We start from the raw sequence: 26113 nt of genomic DNA on the forward strand, positions 1-26113 counted from the left end.
CTGTGAAAAAGTGACGAATCTACAAACGTGAAGAGTTTACATCTGGAAAGGGTCCCCAGTTAACACAGACACCAGTTAAACTGTAACACCGGCTTCATTTAGTTTACTGTTAGGAGTCCTCAAGCTGATGTTTACACCGTGTAGACTTGACATCATGTCCATGATTAGTGTACGAGTGGCCCTGGTTAAAATATTGAACACATTGATGGAGTATGTCTGGTGTTTCTGTCTGGTCTGCGTCCTTTAGAAACTCCAAACACTGACCACACTTAAAGCAAAACGGCATTAATCTGCTGATGTGTTTACCGCAAAACATCCCTCGACCGCAGTCCATGTTCTGTTGCTATAAACTTTACGCCATGTACACCACAACATGAATTTACCACGCTGACCACCAATGACAACACTTTTCCCTGCGTCACTCCCGGTGTGTGGGACATTCCCTTTCCCTAAGGATTCTGTCATTGTAAATGTGTTTTGAGTCTTGTTCATTTCTTTTTTTCTGAAATGTAAAAGTGTTTCATCCTTGGTAAAAGTGTTTTTCCTCTGTAGTTGTGTCTGATGATTGGTGAAAATGTTTTCCATAATGTAAATGGTTGAGCTTTGTAAAAGTCTTTCCCACTGTAATATTGTTTAGCACTTCCCGGCCCCCGTACTAAAGAGTGTGATACTCGTATTATACCATCATCATCATCGGTGTTAAAACACTGTTGATCATCAGAATAAACCAGTCCAGTGAATTGGTCCAATCATTTTATTAAAAAAAGAAAAAGTCAGGAGAGGATAAATGTAAACCAGTTTAAACACCATCTAAAAAGGAGCGTCGGTTCATCTGAAACAAACTCGACATGTAAAAGCTGTCCGTTGGGAAATGTGTGACGTTTGTTCGCAGGCAGAGTAACATCGGCCGTCAGTCAGGTTTTCTCTTTAGGAATATATACTTATATATATGTGTGGGTGTATAAATATGTGTGTGTGTGTGTGTGTGTGTGGAGTCAGTTGGAGTCCTCCAGGCTCTTCTCTCCACACAGTCTCTCCATGATGCTCTGCAGACCAGGTTGAACTATGCCCAGCAGGGGGCGCTGCGACGGGTCTCCATTCCAGCATGCCTCCATCAGCTGCCAACACTCCTCATCGAAGAGCGGGAGACGCTCCGGACGACAGCCTGACACACACACACAAGCACGCGATGTGACGTCAAACAAGCATTAGCACAAAAGTAATCAAATGTAATCCACAAAAGACAGAAAAAGTAATCTACAAAACAACACAAAAGTAATCAATGTAATATACATGAGTGGAAAAATAATCTTTATATAATCTACAAAAGCCTGAAAAAGTAATCTAAATGTAATCTACAAAAGCAATCTGCAAGAGTGCAAGTTATCTACAAAAGTAATCTACAACAGAGCACAAAAACAACCTTAATGTAATCTACAAAAGACCAAAAAAGTAATGTAAAAAGTAAAAGTAATCTGAATGTAATATACAAACGAGCACAAAAGTAATCTGAATGTAATCTACAAAAGTGCGCAAAAGTAACCTAAATGTAATGTACAAAGAGAGTAAAAGTACAATAAATGTAATCTACAAGAGCGCAAGTAATCTAAATTTAATCTACAAAAGTGCGCAAAAGTAATCTAAAAGTAATCTACAAAAGTAATATAAATGTAATCTACAAGAACACAAAAGTAATCTACAAGAGTGCAAAACTTATCTAAATGTAATCTACAAACGAGCGCAAAAGTAATTTAAATGTAATCTACAAAAGTGCGGAAAAGTAACCTAAATGTAATCTACAAGAGTGCAAAAGTAATCTACAAGAATGCAAAACTTATCTAAATGTAATCTACAAACGAGCGCAAAAGTAACCTAAATGTAATCTACAAAGAGAGTAAAAGTAACCTAAATGTAATCTACAAAGAGAGCAAAAGTAACCTAAATGTAATCTACAAAGAGAGTAAAAGTAACCTAAATGTAATCTACAAGAGCACAAAAGTAATCTGAATGTAATCTCCAAAGAGTGCAAAAATAACCTAAATGTAATCAACAAAAGCACAAAAGTAATCTCTAAAGAGTGCAAATGTAATCTAAATGTAATCTACAAAAGTGCGCAAAAGTAATCTAAATGTAATCAACAAAAGCACAAAAGTAATCTCTAAAGAGTGCAAATGTAATCTAAATGTAATCTACAAAAGTGCGCAAAAGTAATCTAAATGTAATCAACAAAAGCACAAAAGTAATCTCTAAAGAGTGCAAATGTAATCTAAATGTAATCTACAAAAGTGCGCAAAAGTAATCTAAATGTAATCTACAAAGAGAGCAAAAGTACAATAAATGTAATCTACAAAAGACTGAAGAAGTTATTTCCCAGTATGCCCTGCGCTTCACCTTTCTTGACGTTGGTCCACAGCTGGTCTTTACTGGCGCACTTCTCAAAGGCTTCTGGGAGTTTGACGGAGCCGGAGCATAGATACCAGAAGAGGATCCCGAATGCATACACATCCACAGAGTTATCGTACTTTCCTGACAACACAAACACATGTGTGCAGTCAGGAAGAGCAAGAAAAGATAGTTATAAACCAAATTTTACTGGATATATATATATATAAATAAAACTAATGTTGAGAAAAATAAAGATGACTTGTATCGTTTGAATTTATTAACCATTTATAAAGAGTTTTTGCAATATTTGATAATAAAAGTTATTAAACAATTCTGCAATCATATTAAAAATTCAAGAATATGACAAACAATTCTGGCTCTATTCATTAAAGATTAAACACTGATGAATCATTTTCAAGAAGAAAAGTACATTTAGTCTTGATCAATTGCAAGCTTAACTGTAAACGAATAAGTCTTCCTTAACATCGAGTTTTAATTATTTAGTTCGTTTAGCAAATTTTCATGAACTGTTCAAAAATCATTCAAACATAAACACTGGAATCTTCCGTCCAAGATTCAGACATTAATTTAATTTGTAAAAATAATAACAACAACAATTTATATTAACCATTTCATCATAATTGACTTTTACTATCTGTTCTTAATCCAATGCCCTGCTGATCTCAGACCTGTGAAGAGCTCTGGGGCCATGTGAATGGGCGTCCCCACGATACTGCCAGACATCATGGCCTCGGGTTTACAGAAGCCCAGATCCGTGATCTTCGCCCGGTTCTGCTTGTCCAGCTGCACAGAGGAGCACAGGCCGGCATCATGAAGCCTTATTAAGTCTTTATGGAGCATTAAGTAGTACTATATAGCATAATACAAACTATTTGAGGCAGTAAGAAGCATTTAGTAAACCTTATGGAGAGCTGATAAGCTTTATGAACCATTATAAGGTGTTCTAAATTCTCATTAAGCATTATAAGAGCTTTATGACACATTACAAATTCATAGGACCTTTACGAAGCCTTTGGAAATATTACAAAATGCTAGAAGATCCTATGCACTGTTACAAAGTGGTACAAAGCCTTGTGAGGTGTTATGAAGCACTGTGAAAAATTATGAAACCTTATGAATCACTACGAAACATTATAAAATCTTATGAAGCACTATGAAAGCCTCAGGAAGTACTTCATAGACTTAATACAAACAATTTGAGGCAGTAAAAAAACATTAAGAAACCCTTATGAAAGGCTGATAACCTTTATGAACAATTGTGAAGTGTTATAAAGCATCTCTAAGCATTGTAAGTGCTTTATGATGCATTACAAAGCCTTAGGAACCTTTACAGAGGCTTCGTAAAGCATCATTAAGCATTATAAGAGCTTTATGATGCATTATAAAGCTTTAGGAAGTTTTACGAAGGCTTAAGAAATGTTACAAAATGCTATAAGGTCTTATGCAGTGCTACACAGCCTTGTGAGGAGTTATGAAGCACTGCGAGTCATTATAATACCTAATGAAGCACTATGAATAGCACTAGCCTTATAAAGCCCCAATAACTGTTGCGATGGACTGAGGCCTTAAGAAGCATTATTAAAGCCTTATAAAACACTACAAAGACTTATAGACCATTACAAAATCTTTATACAACATTTATGAAGGCTTTAAAGAGTTAGTAATGCTTTTGTAGTGTTCCATGAGGCTTTATTATGGCTCATACAACTTCATACAACTTAACGCTTTGAGACTTTATAAAACTACATAAGGCTTCATAAAACTTAAAAGCACTACGTACAGGTTTCTTGATGCTTCTTTTGAGCCACCATGTTTTATAAAGCCTCATGAAGTGTTTTGAGGTATCATAAAGACTTATAAAGTGCTATAAACTTATGAACCGCTAAAAAGAGCTATAAGCCCTTATGTGGTGTAAGAAAATGGTATGAAGCCAGTGATGTTTTGAAGCCTGCTGGTAAAGGAGTCACAGAGCACAAGGGCTGATTATAAGCTACAGGCAAAACACATGAAATTTGCTGGATCTAAAGACTATAAAAGAGAGTCATCTAGTGTTCCCTGTGCTCAAAACAACAAGTAAACATCTTTATTAATTATCCTTTATTTGCAGGACTCCTGAGAGGTCTACTACAGCTGCCCGTCTGGATGAAACGGGAATCACATCATTATTTGCACAATTCTAAAGAGAAAAACATCATTTGCACAAAATTAATAATACAAAACAACAAGACGACGAATTTAGGAGTCTGATTAACGAAGTCTTAATTCACTACTGTAATAATCAGCATGTGGCTGTTTAAATCCTTGACTAATACTTATTTCAAAAGGTCACAAAATGATGCCTTATGAAGCATTTTAGTGTTATGAAGCCTTATGAAGCTTTATGAAGCAACCTCATGAAGCATTATAGAAAGCAAAGAGTTTTGAAATGTTTTTAAGCCTTATGAAGCTTGACACAGCCTTATGAATATTTTTGAAAGGTTACAAATGATACTTCATGAAGTATTTTGAAGTGTTATGAAACCTTATGATGTGTTATGTTGCTTTATGAAGCATAAAGCAGCCCCATGAAGGGTTATGAAGCAGGATTATGAAGCCTTAGGAAAGCGTTTTGAATTGATTTTAAGCCTTATGAAGCTTCATAATGTTGCACAACGCTGCATGAAGCGTAATGAAATGTTATGAAGGATGGCATACACTTATGAAGTGTTATGAAGCCTTATGAAGTGTTATGAAGGATTACGAAGCATGAAGCAAACCTCTTTAAATCTTATGAAGCAGCTTTATGAAGCCTTCAGAAAGTGTTTTGAAATGTTATGAAGACTAATGAAGAATTATGGAGCATGACACAGCCTTATGAAATGTTATGCAGTGTGGGTCAGAGAGGATGCAGATTCTCACCAGGACGTTCTTCAGCTTAATGTCGCGGTGCAGGAGACCCTGACTGTGCAGAAAGCGAATCCCCTCCACCACATCCAGAGCAATCAGAAGACGCTCCTTCAGGGACAGACCCGCCTGTAGGAGAGACAGATTATTATGAATCATTTATTATAAACAGTCAAGTGCAAAATCATTCAAACCCCTGGCAAATTTGGACCTAAAATCACTTTTATTTAACCAGCAAGTTTGTTTATGACCGGAAATGACACAGGCTTTCCTAAAAGATAATAAGATGATCCTTACTATTACTCTTATCTTTACTTCAGTCTTATTTGTTTCATATGTTCTGACTAATGCAAACATCAGAAATGCTTTAATACATTGTAAGAGCCGTCATGTTGATAAAAGGTACAATCTTGAATTCAGACTTGCTTTATTACTTTGATGTTATAGCGATATTAAATATTATAATAATAAAGCAACTTGAACTTGAGACATATACAGTTGAGGGAAAAATTATTCCTCATAACGTGAAATATTTCTTCTTATATATTATTTCCCAAATGATGTTGAACAGATTCAGGAATTTCTCACAGTATTTCCTCTAATATTTGTTCTTCTGGAGAAAGTCTTATTAGTTTTATTTCAGCTAGAATAAAAGCAGTTTTTAATAGTTTTAAAGCCATGTTAAGGTCAATATTATTAGCCCCCTTCAGCAATATTAGTTTTGGATTGTCTCCAGAATAAACCACTGTTATACAATGACTTGCCTAATTACCCTAACTTTACCCTAATTACCCTAGTGAAGCCTTTAAATGTGACTTTAAGCTGAATACTAGTGTCTTGAAGAATATCTAGTCTAATATTATTTACTGTCATCATGACAAAGAGAAAAGACATCAGTTATTAGAGATGAGTTATTAACACTATTATGATTAGAGATGTGCTGAAGGAATCTGCTCTCTGTTAAACAGAAACTGGGGAAAAAATAAACAGAGGGTGAATAATCCTGACTTCAGCTGTACACACATACCTTTAGTCCCGTATAGAGGTCTCTGTGTAAGCGCTCCATGATCAGCAGAACGGCGATACTGGATCCACCGCTGTAGGAGTGATCGATGACCGACCCGTGAAGATTCACTAACCGCTCGTGTTTCGGCAGAGACCTGATCATACAAGAACAGTTCACACAATACAGATATGCCAACGTCAATTCATAACAATACTGACTTTTTTTTTGTATGTATATGTATATGTGTGTGTGTATATATATATATGTGTGTATGTATGTATGTATGTATGTATGTATGTGTATATATATATATATATATATATATATATATATATATATATATATATATATATATATATATATATATATATATATATATATATATACACATACATATACATACATACATACACACACACATACATACATACACACACACATACATATATATACACACATATATATATATATATATACATATATACATATATATATATATATATATATATATATATATATATATATACACACACACACACATACACATATATACATACATACATACATACATACATACATACATACATACATACATACATACATACATACATACATACATACATACATACATACATATATATATACATACATACACGTATACACACACACACACACACACACAAACACACATTTTTTCATATATATATTGCGCTCTGTGGATATTCCACTCATGTACACGTGTACTCCTCTCTTCATGAACCCCAAAATGCTCATCGGAAACACAAAATCTGCTTAAATAATGTTTCCAGGTCATTTTTATTCATAGTATACTAGTTCCTGCTGCTTTAATAGCAGTACTGTGTTGTCATGACAACGCTGGTATGCTGATGCCTCTCGACTCGTTTACTGTCAATCAAATGTGGTTATTTAATTGGCTTGTGTCTTTTTTTAATTTAATATAGAGTTAAATGGACAAAATTACTCTATGCTACTTAATAAAATAATAGTGTTATACAACTTTTATAACATACTTTAAATTTTCAGACAAGTGTGTCCAGATTTTTTGGTTTCGGCAGAGTATTTTCATTTTAGTGTACGCCTAACTATATGTATAACTATTACGAATGAACAATACTATCAGTAATTAATTTCATTAGCAGTGCACTTTTTATAATATATCAATAATAACAATAATAAACAATTAATGAAATAATGATATTATATATATATATATATATATATATATATATATATATATATATATTTATTTTTTTTCTATTGTAAACATACAATTCTACTTTTCAAATACATAATAAAAAGTACTAAGATAAACTATTTCAAATAGCAAAACAATTTAAAATATTATTATTATTCTAAAAATTAAATCATTAAGTAAAGTGATAATTGAGAGCACTTAACTGAGCAGTAAATCAAATAATATACGTATTATGACAACAAATTAAAATTACAAAAAAAAATTGATGGTTTATTTTTTAAATAAAAATATCAATAACAACGAGCTCTTACTCATGCAAAGATTTATTTACATTTAAAAATAATAAACTTTTTACTGAGCCATATTTATTGTATTATTAAGATACAATTGTAAACATTATACATTTAAATGTATACATAAAAAGTACTAATACTACACTATAAATTGTTAAAGTGAAAAAATATATATATTATTTTTATTATTCTAAATACTGAACGGTTAATAATGTGTTTGCAGTGGGTCTCCAGTGCAGCAGGGGGCGCTGCGCAGTTACCGTGTGTAGTGGAACTCCAGCGCCAGGTCATTCCAGTGTTTATCATCAGGCGGAACAACAGATTTGAGCGCGCAGGGGTGACGTCCAGCCCAGCTGTCACACAGATACACCACACCGTACTGACCACGACCCAGCTCACGACCCAGCTTTGGCTTCCCTAAGAAACAACACAAACACACATGAGACCTACACCAATATTCAATAATCTAATATACGGCGATACAGAACATTCACAATATTGATTTGGTGGGCATCTCCAAGTACAGCGAGTAATTATTATGTTTAATAAACAATTTTGAAAGATATTCGATTGTATTTACACTGGTTGTTTATAACTGCGGCAAATGCTTGGAGACTTAATCGGTTAATTAGCATAATAGTTTAAACGTGGATATTTTCACATGTTAATCAGGCCGATTGAAATATTTAATAGACAAAACTACTTATAGGGCTACTATATATGTTAACATTGTACAATAACACATGTTAGCTACTATAACTACACTCACAATACAATCTACAGGAGCTTTTAATAATATTAACTGATGTTGATTTATTAGTTAATGTATAATAACGTTAAAATCGTAGTCGTAATCGGGTTACAAGTTAACCGTTTTATTAATATGAAACTACCAACTGATATAATTCAGTAGCATTTTAACTAATAGTAACAGTAACTAGAGCACATTTGAGTTTGTTGATTATAACGTTTACTAATGAGACTTTATTGTAAAGTGTTTCCAATCGCGGAGACCTGGCAGGCCATAAAAACAATGAGCCGTAATGGCGGCTACACTGAGATCTCCACAGCACAATCCGCTCACATCTCCATCCGCTTCAAGCTACCAATATGATTTATCACACATCAACACTAAAACAGAGATATGATCATAAACTGTACATGGTTATCCAGATTCTGCTGTTCTTCAGTCAGTTAAAGCCCTCATGTCCCTGTCAGAGCTACAATCAGCCATGTTTACATTTATCTTGTGGGTATTCCTCAGAGATTGGGTCATTAGTTATGGCGTTACAGCAGGTGAGAGTCTGCTTTTATATTAGTGTATGAATATTTGCTGGTTATGAACATCTATTCGTTCACTTCTGCTGTTTATACTCGGACTTCGCATGTTAATTTATGCTTTAATTGCACTGAACCTACTAATTAGAGTAGACACGGTTTAAAAAGCACACAGATGTACTGACAGTTATGGGTGGTGTAGATTGGTATGGGTCATTAACCCCTTTCACACAGTGATCACAGTAAATATGCAGAACCACTGTACTAATAGGTTCAAGAAAGAGCTGTTCACACAAGCAAGGACGTTCTGGAATATTTCTGGAAAAGACCGTTCACACATCCATTCCAAAATACCGGTAACATCTGACATTAACCAGAAATGAGCGCTTGTGATTGTAAACAGAAGGGGTCTGGCTTTTGTTGATGGTTTCACTTTTATTTAAAGCTTTAGCATTCATGCGGCTGCTTTATCCCAGAGACATCTAAAGGCAGAAGCGCTAACCGCAGCTAAACGTTTACACACTTGACGACATTACAAACTCTGTGGATGGATGAGTATTGTGAACAACTTTGATGAAAACATATGGAGGAACACTCTGGCATGTCGAGATGTACATTTGTTACTAGTGCTGTTCGGAGCACTCCTTCCGTTCCTGTGCCTCATGCAGCTGAACGCAGAGTGTGCAGGTAAACTAACAGCGGTTAAAGCTTGAGCATTTTATCCATCGTTTTCCACAGCTGGCATTAAGGAGGAACAGAGACTGACTAACAGGCTGCAGCTGAATGTGTCTGGAGAAAGACTGAGAGGCGTTTATTGTCATGAACAGTGCGGATGTGAATGCGTCTGAATGTTCTGATTGGCTGGAGTAATGTGAACGTGCTCTTCCAGGCAATTTTCCTTCTGCGTTCACACAGAGCAGCATTATGGGACATTACCAGTAATGTTACATATTCTCTGCACAGAAAAATCGCCAGAATTAATTTACCAGTATAAAAAAAAAAGACTTGTTTCCGAACAAGTCTGTACATGTAAAAGTGTCAAGTGTGTGTCAATTTCTCCTTTCCAGTTGATCTTTCCATCAAGGAATTGAGCAGCTCAGGTGTGTCTCATCAGGTAATGAAGCCATATCTAATTATTTTGGCTATAAAAGTGAGATTACTCAGCCTGTGACTTGGCGGTCAGCAGGAGATGTAATGTTTCACCCACAAGGGGGCGCTCCCATGACCGTGTGACGACACGGTAAAACAATCAGTTGTATTTTTACCATCATTTTGCAAATTTAATTCAACTTAAGTTTATTTGTATAGTGCTTTTCATGATAATAATTGTTTTAAAGCAGCTTTACAAAAGGAGCACATTACTGCATTACAATCAAATTACAACAAGTTTAGGTTTTTAATTATTATAAATGTTTTAGTTACTAGTCACTTTAACATGTACCTAATAGCTTATATCAGATAAAGTTATTATATATAAACAATAATCCTGCACTTATACAGTTTATAGCTGATGTCTGTGTTTGATTAATGACGTGTATTTCATGTAATTAGTTTGAAGCATTCGTTTCCTCTGAACATGTATACACTATAAAGCAATACACTGAGGGTTTTTGATTATTATACCTGCTAAAGGAACTTTTTAAGTTGCGTTTATACCCTATATTGTGATTAAAGCTTCAGTAAATAATGCGAACAACAAAATCTGAAACTGGCAGAATCATGACACACACGCACGCACGCACGCACGCACGCACGCACGCACGCACGCACGCACGCACGCACGCACGCACACACGCACGCACACACGCACGCACACACGCACACACACACACACCGTGTAGCAGAATGTCTCTCAGCGATCGGCTCTCCAGTGACAGTCGTGCGAGTCTCGGCGCGTGATCTTTTCGAACTCGCAACCACAGATCTTCGGTTCGCTCCAGACGCCCCGTGTGGCCCTCCTCCAGCTACACACAGACAACAAATATTTTTTCATAAATTAACTAAATACACATATTACTATTAATAATTTAAAACTGCACAAACTATTTCATCTTTTAAAAAAACATATATAAATATAAATAATGATGAACAATAAATTTAAATATGTTAAAAAAATTAACTTTTTTATTAAGACATTATTATTATTATTATTATTAAGTTACTAACTATGGCACATCTCAAGTAATCCACCATTTACTCTTTTCCAAGAGTGGATAAAAGACTTCCAGTGGCTTCAAGTCCGCTGTGAAAATATCTAAAGCGTTCACTGTAAAGTCAGTGGGACGGGGTTTACAGGTAACAGCGTTTGCCACTGAATCTACACATATTAAACGTGAGAGGTACTGCATAATCCTTCATTTAATCCTCACGATGCTGTGCAAGCGGCAGCTATATGTAAAATTTAACACAGCTCATGAAAAGACTATTATTGCTATTAAGATGACATGTAAATAAGTTATATATCAATAGAAATGTGGGGCGGGGCGATGGACCGTGATGCCGGCTCAGCATCTTGAAGTTTGCGAGTCATGAGGGATGGACGATGGCATCATCTATCAGCCCAACTCTACCCTGAACTTCTGAATAAAGTGAGAAATACGACCACATATAAATGAATACATTTCAGAATATATTTATATTAAAGTAAAATAATAAATACACGGTTAATTATTATGAGCTATTAATTGATCAGGAATGGTACTGGATCGCGATATACAGTTGCGGTCAGAATTATTTATTAATTATTTTATTTATAATTAACAGATTGAGGAATTTCTCTCAGTATTTCCTCTAATATTTGTTCTTCTGGAGAAAGTCTTATTTGTTTTATTTGGGCTAGAATAAAAGCAGTTTTTAATAGTTTTAAAGCCATTTTAAGCTCAATATTATTAGCCCCCTTCAGCAATATTAGTGTTGGATTGTCTCCAGAACAAACCACTGTTATACAATGACTTGCCTAATTACCCTAACTTTACCCTAATTACCCTAGTGAAGCCTTTAAATGTGACTTTAAGCTGAATACTAGTGTCTTGAAGAATATCTAGTCTAATATTATGTGCTGTCATCATGGTGAAGAGAAAAGACATCAGTTATTAGTAGGCCCACACTGAATCTGAGCGTGCAGAATTCAGCAGATGTTTAGCCCATCACTGATTCTGTTTATTTACTTGTGTAAATGTGTGTAAATCTATATTTATTCAGTTATTAAATTAATTTCAGTAATATTATTGACTAATATGAAAATATTTATATGATTTATTAACAATATAGTTTGTAAAGTCATATTTCCTGTCGTTTAGTAGAGATATTATATGAGACACAAATACGTGGATCTAATAGGATTCGCATTGTAAACATTAAATACAGGTTTGACTTTTTAGTTCATATATTGAGGGTTTTAGTTATGATACTCCCAAAATAATTCCACATAAATCCACAGATTTTTACCAAAATTCTGCGCAGAAATAGCAGAAAATGTCCGCAGATTCTGTCTGGCCCTAGTTATTAGTCATGAGTTATTAAAACTATTATGTTTAGAAATGTGCTGAAAATAATCTTCGCTCTGTTAAACAGAAACTGGGGAAAAACATTCAGGAGAGCGAATACTTCTGACTTCAGCTGTATATCGTTATCAGGATATATGATTGTTGTCATATTACCCAGCCCTAATTACTATTATTAATATTAAATCAATTCAATTTATTTTATAATGCACTTTAAAACAACACAGTCGACCAGAATGCTTTTATTTTTTATTATTATTATTATTTTTTTTAAGATTTATTTTTGGCCTTTATTAAGTGGATAGGGCAGTATTTCAGACAGGAAATGAAGTGGGAGAGAGAGTAGGGAGTAGGGACGGGAAACGTCCTCAAGCCGGGATTCGAACTTGGGACGCCCTGAAGTGCTACGTCAGTGTTATGACGTAGTGCTATGTGCTATGTCAGCGCGCTAACCACTAGGCTATTGTACCGACCCAAAGTGCTTATTAATATTTCTGGATGTGAGTGTGTGACCTGTCGTAGTGATGCGGCGAAGGCCTCGTGTGAGCTGTTGAGCCTCGTCCTGAACTGGGAACAGATGCTCTTGGCCAGTTTGGCGGCGCTCAGGCTCTCGATGGCGTCCTGCGCGACCTTCCGCTTCCACTCGGCCGTGATGGATGGAGGATTGACCCACGAGATGCGGTGGATGATCTAAGGAACAACAACAAGCCTTCAGCAGCAGGGCATTATGGGTAACCAGGTGCGGGGGAGCAGGACATTGTGGGTAACGTACCTGTTTGATCTGCTCCCAGAAGAGACGCGTGACAGACGAGCCGGAGTGGAACGTCACCTCCACGTGATACGCCGCATTCAGGATCTACAGCACCACAAAATACAGCACGTGTGTCTATTTGAGGTGTTGTGCATGTCTAAGGTGTTGCATGTGACGTGTGTGTGTGTGAGGTGTTGTATGTCACGTGTATGTTGTATGCGACACGTTTCAGGTGTTGTATGTGACGTATGTTTCAGGTGTTGTATGTGACGAATATGTTGTATATGTCATGCGTTTCAGGTGTTGTATGTGACGTGTGTTTCAGGTGTTGTATGTGACGTGTGTTTCAGGTGTTGTATGTGACGAGTGTTTCAGGTGTTGTATGTGACGTGTGTTTCAGGTGTTGTATGCGACACGTTTCAGGTGTTGTATGTGACGTGTGTTTCAGGTGTTGTATGTGACGTGTGTTTCAGGTGTTGTATGCGACACGTTTCAGGTGTTGTATGTGACGAGTGTTTCAGGTGTTGTATGTGACGTGTGTTTCAGGTGTTGTATGCGACACGTTTCAGGTGTTGTATGTGACGTGTGTTTCAGGTGTTGTATGTGACGAGTGTTTCAGGTGTTGTATGTGACGTGTGTTTCAGGTGTTGTATGCGACACGTTTCAGGTGTTGTATGTGACGAGTGTTTCAGGTGTTGTATGTGACGTGTGTTTCAGGTGTTGTATGTCACGTGTATGTTGTATGCGACACGTTTCAGGTGTTGTATGTGACGTGTGTTTCAGGTGTTGTATGTGACGTGTGTTTCAGGTGTTGTATGTGACGAGTGTTTCAGGTGTTGTATGTGACGTGTGTTTCAGGTGTTGTATGTGACGTGTGTTTCAGGTGTTGTATGTGACGTGTGTTTCAGGTGTTGTATGTCACGTGTATGTTGTATGCGACACGTTTCAGTGTCATGTTTGAGGTGAAGTGTGACGATTATGTTGTATGTCATGCGTTTCATGTGTTGTATGTGACGTGTATGTTGTATGTGACATGTTTGAGGTGTAGTATGTGACGAGTATGTTGTATGTCATGTGTTTCATGTGTTGTATGTGACATGTTTGAGGTGTATACGACGTGTTTCAGGTACTGCATGTGATGTGTATATTGTAGTTGACAAGTTTGAGGTGTTATACAAGGTGTGTGAGGTGTTGTACGTGACGTGTATTTGAGGTGTTGTATGTGACGTGTTTCAGGCGTTGTATGTGACGTTTGAGATGTTGTATATGACGTGTGTTTCAGGTGTTGTATGTGATGTGTATGTTGTATTTGGCATGTTTGAGGTGTTGTACGTGATGAGTATGTTGTATGTCATGTGTTTCAGTTAGTGTATGTGATGTATATGTTGTATGTGTTGTGTTTCAGGTGTTGTATGTGCCGTGTGTTTCAGGTGTTGTACACGACGCGTGTTGTACGTGACGCGTTTCAGGTGTTGTACATGACGTGTGTTGTATGTGACGCGTGTTTCAGGTGTTGCATGTGACGTGTATGTTGTATGTGATGTGTTTGAGGTGTTGTATATGACATGTCTGAGGTGTTGTATACGACGTGTGTTTCAGGTACAGCATGTGATGTGTATATTGTAGCTGACATGTTTGAGGTGTTGTACGTGTCGAGTATGTTGTATGTCATGTGTTTCAGGTGTTGTATGTGACGTGTATGTTGTATGTGATATGTTGGTGTATGTGATGTATGTGACGTTTTTCATGTGTTTTACGTGACGAGTATGTTGTATTTGACATGTTTCAGGTGTTGTACGTGACGAGTATGTTGTGTCATGTGTTTCAGTTGGTGTATGTGATGTATATGTTGTATGTGACGTTTTTCAGGTGTTGTACGTGACGCGTGTTGTATTTGGCATGTTTGAGGTGTTGTACGTAACGAGTATGTTGTATGTCATATGTTTCAGTTGGTGTATGTGATGTATATGTTGTATGTGACGTTTTTTTTGGTGTACATGACGCGTGTTTCAGGTGTTGTGTGTGTCGTGTGTTGTATGTGACGCGTGTTTAAGGTGTTGTACGTGACGTGTGTTGTATGTGACACGTGTTTCAGGTGTTGTATGTGACATGTTTGAGGTGTTGTATGTGACGAGTATGTTGTATGTCATGTGTTTCAAGTGTTGTATGTGACGTGTTTCACATGTTGTACGTGACGTGTGTTTTAAGTGCTGTATGTGATACTGAGCATTTTTTGGGTTTTGTATGTGACGTTGTGCACTTTTGGGGTGTTATATAAGGCGGTGTGTGTGAGCTCGAGTGTCCAGCAGGTGCGCCGATGTGATCGATGACTCTCGCTTGTTTATTAATGCCTGTGACAGCGGTGAGTTCATGTTGACAGTGGAGTGTTGCTGTTTGATTCGTACTCGTAATCAGGACTTTGTGTCTGTGGAGAAACTGTATTTCGTGTGTGTAAAGTACACCCATCGTACATTTATCAGTCATAAACAAACAGACAGAAAATGTCGTATCTGTGTCTGTTCTATTCGCAGATTTTGAAATTGTAGCCTCGTAAAATTACAATACGCTTCGTTTTCCTTTACAACTTTATAAATTACGCATGTGGGAATTTTATTTACGCAGGAAATATTTATGACAGTGAATTTATTCCATCCATTTGAGGTGTTTTATGTGACATCTGTACATGTTTGAGGTGTTGTTTGTGACTCTGAATATTTCAGGTGTTGTGTGCCTGCATGCGCTTCAGGAGTTGTATGTGTTGTGTCTATGATGTGTGTTTGAGGTGTTGTATGTGTTGTGTCTATGATGTGTGTTTGAGGTGTTGTATGTGTTGTGTCTATGATGTGTGTTTAAGGTGTTGTATGTGTTGTGTCTATGATGTGTGTTTGAGGAGTTGTATGTGTCATTTGTGTGTGTAGCACCAAAGAGCCGATCTCAAATGTGATATAACTGCAAGAGCCATTCAAGATGGTGACGCTGTGCATGTCTGAGGTGTTGTATGTGATGTGTGTTTGGGGTGTTGTATGCAACATTGTGTGTGTGTGTGTTACCTGTTTGAGATGGTTGGACGTGACGTTGTGTGCGCAGGACTCCGGTGTGGACTTCTCCAGGCTGCCGAGGCATCTCTCCAGTGTTCCCACGAAGCTCTCCCGCAGGTAATCCACAGAGTTGGTCAGTTTATTGGCCACCGCCTGATTCAGCCTGTTGACGATCAGATCCTGAATCTGGCTGATGCACACCTTGATGTCCTTAGAGCTCACCGGCTCACCGTTAGACGACATGATGATATCTACAACACACACACACACACACACACACACACACAGCTAGTCAAACCAACACTATCAACTTCTCTATTCGTTTAAAAGCTATATTCCTCTTCTTTCAGAAGCGCAGTGGTGTTGCGTCTCTGCGCTCTGCATTTATCTGCATTACTGGGGTTTTTCAGCAGTGCAGCTTTAATAATCAAGAATGTGGAGGCTTTTGTGCTACATCAAACATCTGATGTGTGTTACAAATAAACTATTTATAACAACAACTGCTAACTTTCAATTAGCAAACTATGGCAGTCATGCTGTGTCTCACATACGGTGTGTGTGTCCCAGATCCACACACACACACACACACACTTTTGTTTCTTGTTATCAGCTGCTCTAGTAACAAGACCGACACGTGACGCCCATTAACACTAATGCACACACAATACCAGCAGCATTAGCGGGATTCCCCTGACACACACACACACACACACACACACACACACACACACACACACACACACACACACACACACACACACACACACTCTCTCTAGTAAAGGCATAGTTAAATCTGTCGAGGCTCTCGCAGGTTTCAGAGCATCATTTACTCATGTAAAACCACAATACGCTGAATAAATAAATCACAGTGCAAATAAACACTTTGCTAGTGTTTAAAGGGTCAGTTCACCCAGAAATGTACATTTCCTCCATTTACTCAATGCTAGAGGATCCACTTCCACAGTGGGAACTAACAAATACAGTTTTTCCAGCATTCTTCAGAATATCTCCATGTGTGAAACTCAGTAATTTAAGACAGAATGGACATTTCTGGGTGATTGTGTCTTTCTTAGAACGCCTAAAAACACACAAATCCCTTTTCTAATAAAAAAAACTGTGTAAATGAGCAATGGCATACTGAAAGCTTCTCCAAAATCAACTAAAATGATTATTGGGTGAATTATACTTTATAAACACAGTATGTGACACTTTTAACACTATTGGGAGGCGTCCATGTTGCGACCGCATTTATGCTTCGCCAGAACTTTAAAATATAACTGGCTGAATGGCAGAGATGCTGAATTAAGATCATGTGTGTGTGTGTGTGTGTGTGGGGGGGGGGGGGGTCGAATCGAGATCGCCATCTTTTTCCGATTACCCGTGCAGCCCTTTGGAAAGCGCTATAAATAAAAAAAACTTAATTTGAATTGAAGGCAGCCATGTTTTTTGAGCTATGCTAACGCCTTCATAGCTAAGTGTGGCACTTTAGTGTAACACAGCCAAGTGTAAGTGCATAATAAGAGCGGAAGCGGTGGCGCTATCAGCACATGTGGGATAACTTTATTTAATTTGGATTGTGAAAGCAAAATTCCCCTATGAGAGTGATTATAGCGCCTCCCGATGGTGAATGTGGTTATACTCATGGCAGGTATTATTTGGTAGTTTGGTCATTAATTTCGATAGTTTGGCAAACGTCATCAGGGAAACGGTGTGCATTTCCGCTTAGTAAAAAACACTAGTGTTCCGTTTTGAGACGACACTACATGCATCTACTATACTGTTGAGTGTGCAGAAGTTCAGAGTTTATACTGGGCCATTTGGGACGCAGCTAAAGTTCCCGCACACCAAATTTCAACACCAACACCCTGCTCATGATATCTCCTTCTGTTTATGGGCACAGTGTGTAATGTTGGCCACTAGAAGGCGTGTGTTCACAACAAACAAAGGCATATTTTAATGACTCAGAGTGTGGAATCATGGGAGTTGTGGTCTTGTTGACAATGAGTAACGTATTCAACACTTGTTATTATGCTAGTCATATCAAAACGTGACCTCTCTGTACAGAAGTGTAAAAAAAACAACCCAGCCAAACCTGGAGATTTGTGATCGTTACACCACTAGCAATGGTCATTAGCGAGTATGGGGTGTTTGGTCAAATGTGCGTGACCCCTGACCCCATGTGTGACCTCTGACCTGTGAAGTCCAGGTTCTGCGCGTCCTCCAGCAGCTGCTCCTTCATGCTGCTCAGCGTCTCCACGATCATCTCCTTCATCTCCTCCTGCTTGCGGTTGGCGATGGCCATCAGAGAGCAGAAGAGCTCGCTCTCTTTCTCCCGCGTGTACTCCAGACGCCGCGGTGTGATCTGAAGATCCCTCTGCATGTCGAACGCCTACACACACAAACAAGGTTTATATATATATATATATATATATATCTTATATTCATTCATTCATTTTCTTTTCAGCTTAGTCCTTCTATTAATCCGGGGTCGCCACAGCGGAATGAACCGCCAACTTATTCAGCACATTTTATGCAGTGGATGCCCTTACAGCCACAACCCATCTCTGGGAATCATCCACACACACTCATTCACACTCATACACTACGGATAATTTAGCTTACCCAATTCACCTGTACCGCATGTCTTTGGACAGTGGAGCACCCGGAGGAAACCCATATCTTATACATCTCAGCAAAATAAACTATTGGTCAAAAATTTAGCATGTAAATTTTACGTAAAAAATTACGTAAAATATTTTTCGTTAACTAAAAAACAATAAAAAAAAAATCCACAAATGAAAAATTGAAGCAAAACGAAACAAACAACAAAACCAAACTAACAAAAGGTTCACAGTTATGGAAAGGGAAAAAATACAATTGACTAAAAACAGAAACGAAATAAACTGAGCTTAAAGCATCTTCACTGTAAGAAAATACTTGATTTGTTTCTTATTAAAGCTACAGCAGCGAGTGACTGTGAACATGCATTTTATTGTTTGATTAATAATGATTAAAATAGTCGGCAGGAGGAATATAGTGTGATATTGCATAAGGGTTATTTCTGTAAACAAAGACAAATTATTGGTCAAAAAAGGTGTGTTTAAATTTACGTTACCAGTAGACGTACTGTATTATAGTATTACTGACGAATGCATGTGATTACATACAATAAATCTTTTCTATATGAACAAAGCATATTCTAACTTCCAGCACTTGCCACAAAATAAATAAATAAATAAATTTTATATGTATATATATATAACAGGTGGGCATAGATACTTTTTTTAATCTAGATTAATCTCTGAATTAATCTAGATTAAAATGGCTCATTTGAATTCTGCCAATTCTACTCAAATAATAAGTCTTTGAGAACCGGTTTCTCAAGCCAGGTGGCGCATTAGACCAGGGGTTTATCTCCTGTTTCCAAAATGCATCACAGACTGCTGGAGAAACTGATCTACTGTGATAATTGGTGATGAAAATAAATGTTCAGTAAGATGTGCTTGTGTTTACTAACTGTTAGTAACTACATGTACTAACTATATAAGCTCCAAACAAGCAGAGAGAGGGGAAGGGTCGGCAAAGGACCTTGAATCGAACTCGGGTCGCCGAGAGCACTATAGTGCTATATGTCGTCGCACTTAACTATTAGGCTATTGGCGCTAACGAAACAGCGATTTTTGATCACCTTAATCTGATTAAAGTCGTAATTGAACTAAACAGAACGGAATTAAGACATGTGGATTACTGAAGTACACACAGCGATCAGTAAACATCGTCACGTAGGACTTTGCCAAATTTTCTGACAAGATCCACACACACACACACACACGGCTGTTAGTAAAGGACCGCGCACACACACACATCGTCAAATGCGAAGTTTTTGTAAATTCCATAACACTCTCACCAGTCCTTACGCCTCATCTGCATCTAATACCCAGTTTATCATTAACGCAGCATGTTAAAGCCAATAACGGCCCACTAGTAATATATATACATAAATATAAATATATACATACACACACACACACACACACACACATACATACATACATACACAAATACACACAAACACGTATACACACACACACACACACACACACACGCGCGCGCGCGCGCGCGCGCGCGCGCACACAAACACGCACGCACGCACGCGCACACACACACACGCACACACAAACATGTACACACACGCCAGAATAAAAATAAGCGCATTGTTCGTTTTTTCTAACATCGTGCAGTTCTTGTTGTTGTTATTTTGAGGTCTGGAGTGGTTGTGCCAGCACTTCACTGCTCATCATACTGTGTGTGACATGTAAAATTAGCATTAGTCACCTGTATGATGAAGAGGTCGAGGCAGCGGCAGTGTATGGTGTTAAGGGCCGTAGCCGCCTCCACCTGCTGGTTCTGCAGCACTTGCCGGGCGAACGGCACCAGGACTCGCTGCAGCCGCTCCAGACTGTCACACAGCACACTTTGCATGCGGCCGGCGCTCTGAGCTGCTGGAGCCCCACAGGCGCAGTTCCCCGCGGAGGCGCTAATCAGCTGCAGCGCCGCTAGCTGCGCGAACAGAGCGCCGCCGCTGCCGCCACCACCACCATCCGGCACGCGGATGAAGCAGACGGGGAAGGGCAGACTCTCCCGCAGCGTCTGCAGATCCTCCAGCTGCTGCGCACTCAGACTCTCCCTGCTCACCGCGTAGAGGATGATGGGAAGGATCCCGCGCTTACAGTCCTCCAGAGCCTCCTCCAGCGGCTGCACATTACGACATGGGAGAACCATGATCTTCACCTCCTGAACACACGAAACACAAGAGACATGAGGCTTTACTTCAGACCTCTGGACATCAGGTGAAACATCAGTAACGCTTCTATTTAAGCCACAATTCACAGTGTTTACCTGCCGGTTATTAAGATATCAACTGTTTATTAGCACTTATAACGGATGATCTTAATCTACATCACTAATACTACCCAACACCTAAACCCAATTACTACCTCACTAACTATTACAGCTAACTAGTATTTAATTGAGCTAATAGTTCTAGTCAATGGTTTATTTATATTGTGATTTAAAGTGTCACCAATGTATTCACCTGATGGACAAACATCAAACTTAATCATTAGAAATATAAATACACTTATTATTATGATTAAAATTATATTTTACACTCAGTTATACAAAAAAAGGGTCTGGTGTGTGTGTGTGTGTGTGTGTGTGTGTGTGTCAGAAGTGATGGAGTTCCTCTGGGAAACAGCTGAAGAAATATTAGACACGGAGGGTCAAAGTGCGCCTGTATGATTAATCCAGAGCCGCAGAGCGAATAAAGAACAGCAGCACAATAGAGTCAGTCAGCGCCGTCTCCCACACCACAGCCTCAGTCTCTGAGCCAAGATGGCGGATCAACAAAGCCCTGATTCAGGCACATCAAACGCTTGAGCAGCCGCCGGCAGGAATGCTGGGAATCTGACGCACACATTTCACCAGCCGCCGCACAAGCAGCTGCGCTAATTAACACCTTAGCGCTAACGTGAGCAGAAGCAGACGCTTCATTTGAGAGCAGACGTGATTCTGGCAGACAAGTGTGACGGCAAACATCTCTGAACAAACAACAGCACAGATACACAAACCACACACTTGAAAACACAGCAGAGAAGCTGACAAACACACTGGTGGAGTCCGGTGTTATTCTAAACTGATCTGAAACCAGTCTAAATCTGAACAGAGTCATCTGAATCTGAGCAAACTGATCCAAACCTGATCAGAAACCAGTTTGACACTGAACTGACTCGTCTAAATTTAAACGAACCCTGATCCAAAATTTATCTGACAAGAGTCTGCTCTAGACTGACACTGATCCAAACGGATCTCAAACCAGTATAAACCAATAACAACTCTTCTGAACTGAACTGAAGCAGTTTGAGTCTGAACTGATGTAAAACTGATCTGAAACCAGTCTAAATCTGAACTGATACTGCTTTCGAAACTCTGACTCTTCTAAATCTAAACCAACACCTCTCCAGCATACTGTAGTATTAACTATAGTGAACTGATAAACTATAATAAATACTGTAGCATACACACACATACATATAGTTGCTGTTACCATAGCAAATGTAGAATCCCCACAACAGATCAGTTACTGTAGTTGTTGTGTTTCCATAGCAACTGTAGAATCCCCACAACAGATCAGTTACTATAGTTGTTGTGTTTCCATAGCAACTGTAGAATCACCTCAACAGATCAGTTACTGTAGTTGTTGTGTTTCCATAGCAACTGTAGAATCACCTCAACAGATCAGTTACTGTAGTTGTTGTGTTTCCATAGCAACTGTAGAATCACCTCAACAGATCAGTTACTGTAGTTGTTGTGTTTCCATAGCAACTGTAGAATCCCCACAACAGATCAGTTACTATAGTTGTTGTGTTTCCATAGCAACTGTAGAATCACCTCAACAGATCAGTTACTGTAGTTGTTGTGTTTCCATAGCAACTGTAGAATCACCTCAACAGATCAGTTACTGTAGTTGTTGTGTTTCCATAGCAACTGTAGAATCACCTCAACAGATCAGTTACTGTAGTTGTTGTGTTTCCATAGCAACTGTAGAATCACCTCAACAGATCAGTTACTGTAGTTGTTGTGTTTCCATAGCAACTGTAGAATCACCTCAACAGATCAGTTACTATAGTTGTTGTGTTTCCATAGCAACTGTAGAATCACCACAACAGATCAGTTACTGTAGTTGTTGTGTTACCATAGCAACTGTAGAATCCCCACAACAGATCAGTTACTGTAGTTGTTGTGTTTCCATAGCAACTGTAGAATCACCTCAACAGATCAGTTACTGTAGTTGTTGTGTTTCCATAGCAACTGTAGAATCACCTCAACAGATCAGTTACTGTAGTTGTTGTGTTTCCATAGCAACTGTAGAATCACCTCAACAGATCAGTTACTGTAGTTGTTGTGTTTCCATAGCAACTGTAGAATCCCCACAACAGATCAGTTACTATAGTTGTTGTGTTTCCATAGCAACTGTAGAATCACCTCAACAGATCAATAACCTAACAACAATATAGCTGAAACACAGTCCAGTATTTACTGAGCTACTATAGTATTCTCTGTGTGGGAAGGTTTAAGGAGTGATGAAGGTGTTTTGAGTGTGATTGGAGTGAGGGTCTCGTGACTGCGCTCTGAGTGTGACCTGATCTAACAGCAGTGTTTGTGATGTGCATTATTTCAGGATCTGAGTTCTGTTAAAGTTCAAACACAAACCAGCCAATGAAGAGGAGAACAGAGGCCAGCCGTGACGCAATCCAGCAAGTATTTATAGAGCAGTTTCCCCATCGCCATGGAAACTCACATCATCACCGTGGTGTTTTCCCCCCTCTGTGGTCATGTGAAGTGCAGCAGACCCACAGAAACAGGGTCACACACACATATGCACACACACACACCGACCTGTAGCAGTGCATGATGGAGAGTGATCTCCAGCTCGGCCAATCGCTGCGCAGGATCTTCGCACTCCTGGATCTCCAGGTCCTGGCGGGGTACGGTGTCCCAGCGGCCGCAGTGGGCCGCCAGCTGATGCACCAGCTCGTACTGTCCCGGAAGAGCCAGACTCAGGCGCGTCTGGCGGCCGTGGGTGAAACACAGCTTCCGCCTCCTGCAAGCCCCGCCCTCCGCGCCGCAGGCCCCGCCTGCCTCCGGCCCCAGGGGGAGGAGCCTCTCGCCCAGCAGGCAGTTGAGCAGCTGGTAGCGTGCGCTGCAGTCCTGGCCCAGGATGAGGATGTAGGGGGCGCTGCTGACCACATTCTGGAGATACTCCTCTTCCTGACGCGGGAACGAGATGCAGCTGAGCTGACCTGAGGCGCGCACACACACACACAGAGAGAGAGAGAGAGAGAGAGGAGCCATTTACAAACACTGCACTACACTGATTTAGTGTTCTCAGTGTGCATGCGAGTATCTGTCTGAGTGTCTGTGTGCGTGCGTCTGTATGCGCAAGTATCTGTCTGTGATCAAGTGTGTAAGTGAGTGAGTGAGTGTGTATGTGAGCGTGTAGGTGCATGTGTGAACTGGTGATCTTCACTGATGTTTTATTAGAGATTATAGATTTTAAACCCAATTCACCTCTTTGGATGGAAAATTAGCTAGTGTGTGTGTGTGTGTGTGTGTGTGTGTGTTTGGAGTGTCAGGCAATAAAGAACAAACATGTCCAACATGTGAAAAATCTCCTGGATGAAGGGCTGTGTGTGTGTGTGTGTGTGTGTGTGTGTGTGTGTGTGTGTGTGTGTGTGTGTGTGTGTGTGTGTGAGAGAGAGATGATCAGAGTGGAGAAAAACAAGAGCTGGGCCGCGGTGTGTCCTGAGGCCTGCGTCTCATGACCATCTCTGAGCCTGACACACACACACACTCTAACATCTAACAAACACAGACAGACAGAGAGACACACACACACACACACAAAAACACACACACACAGTCTAACATCTTACACTTATGGGCAGCTGGTGCGACTCTACCAAACAAACATATGAAACACACATATTACCGTTTATTTCTACTAAAGGCTGGGCGATAATTTGATATCGATAATTATCACGATATATCATTTGTCGATAAAACGATAACGACAGTTCGAAGACGCTAGTGTCGGGAGAAACTATGCTAGAAACAAGTGTTGGTAAACGTGGACCATCTACAAGCATCAATTACCCAGCAGAGTCTCATGTCGTCATTTCAGCGAGCCGTGGCGTACGAGAAAACAAACGAAAAGACACCACACAGTCTCACCACGTTGGTCAGTCATCTACAACAGAAACAAGAAGAGCGAATAACATCAGAGGTGGAGCGCGCTAAAACAAGTGCGCTATATTATATGCTTTAGCACCTAAATCTGTGTGTCCACGGTTTCAGTTCGTTTAATTAAGCAGCTCGGATGAGCCAGGACAGTCTATTCACAGCACTGACGGTACTCTTAGATTACCTCAGGAGAACCAACTCGCTCTGAAGGATGAGAGAAGAAACTCGTTGTGTGAATGGAGACGCTCTCCGCATGTCCCGCCGTGATGCGTGATTTATAAGACTCTACATAAGCGTATTCATGCCTGTCTGTCAGATTAAACTGATCAAAACACCTGTGGATATAGCAGAGATGTGCGCATAACAGGGGTTTATACACCCCACAATACGCGACGTCAAGAGAGTGACTCCATACGGTAAAGTAACCCGCACACACTTGATAATGTAACGCGTGGACGCATCGCACAGCGCAAACTAAACCTATAAACATCTATGCTTAATCAGTCATCGATAAGCTCTATTGATTAAAGAGTTATTGATCGATCAAGTAATCATTAGCATCACTAATACAATACTACAGGATATTTCACCCTAAATTCACCACTAAAAGCAGAGTTCGGCGTTACTCTAGCATTAGCTCACCTTTTACTTGCTCCAGACCTGCTTTACTTGTTTTCTGATGTTGAACATTGATCTCCAATAACCTGTAGGGGACGTCTGACTGTTGACCAGTAAATGCTGAATTAAGACTGTTCGTGTGATTTATATTGTCAGACAGCTGAAACATTTCACTAAGTGTGTTAAATCAGCTGCACAGAGCGATTAGCATGCTGAAAATCCTTCACAATGGAAGATCTAAAGATTTGACATTATCCTGATATTATGGATATGGACTGATATGAACAGTGATGCTGGTCATTTATTTGGCCACATCACC

The 26113-nt window shown here is 39.1% G+C and overlaps 1 protein-coding gene across 1 annotated transcript in view; it reads right to left on the reverse strand.

The window, feature by feature from the left end:
- Positions 1–740: 740 nt before the first annotated feature.
- dstyk (dual serine/threonine and tyrosine protein kinase) overlaps positions 741–26113 on the reverse strand; it is a 31267-nt gene continuing 5894 nt past the window's right edge. The window contains exons 2-14 of the mRNA XM_056447584.1: positions 23833–24236; positions 20710–21168; positions 18568–18763; positions 16387–16625; positions 13358–13441; positions 13099–13275; positions 10917–11046; positions 8065–8221; positions 6317–6449; positions 5305–5418; positions 3075–3189; positions 2392–2526; positions 741–1165 (exon numbers count right to left, since the gene is read on the reverse strand). Coding sequence (XP_056303559.1) covers positions 996–1165; positions 2392–2526; positions 3075–3189; positions 5305–5418; positions 6317–6449; positions 8065–8221; positions 10917–11046; positions 13099–13275; positions 13358–13441; positions 16387–16625; positions 18568–18763; positions 20710–21168; positions 23833–24236 — 2513 coding nt within the window. The 3' untranslated portion in view covers positions 741–995. The remainder of the gene's footprint in view (positions 1166–2391; positions 2527–3074; positions 3190–5304; positions 5419–6316; positions 6450–8064; positions 8222–10916; positions 11047–13098; positions 13276–13357; positions 13442–16386; positions 16626–18567; positions 18764–20709; positions 21169–23832; positions 24237–26113) is intronic.

The sequence above is a fragment of the Danio aesculapii genome, chromosome 22 (genome assembly GCF_903798145.1).
Source record: "Danio aesculapii chromosome 22, fDanAes4.1, whole genome shotgun sequence".
Taxonomy (NCBI): domain Eukaryota; kingdom Metazoa; phylum Chordata; class Actinopteri; order Cypriniformes; family Danionidae; genus Danio; species Danio aesculapii.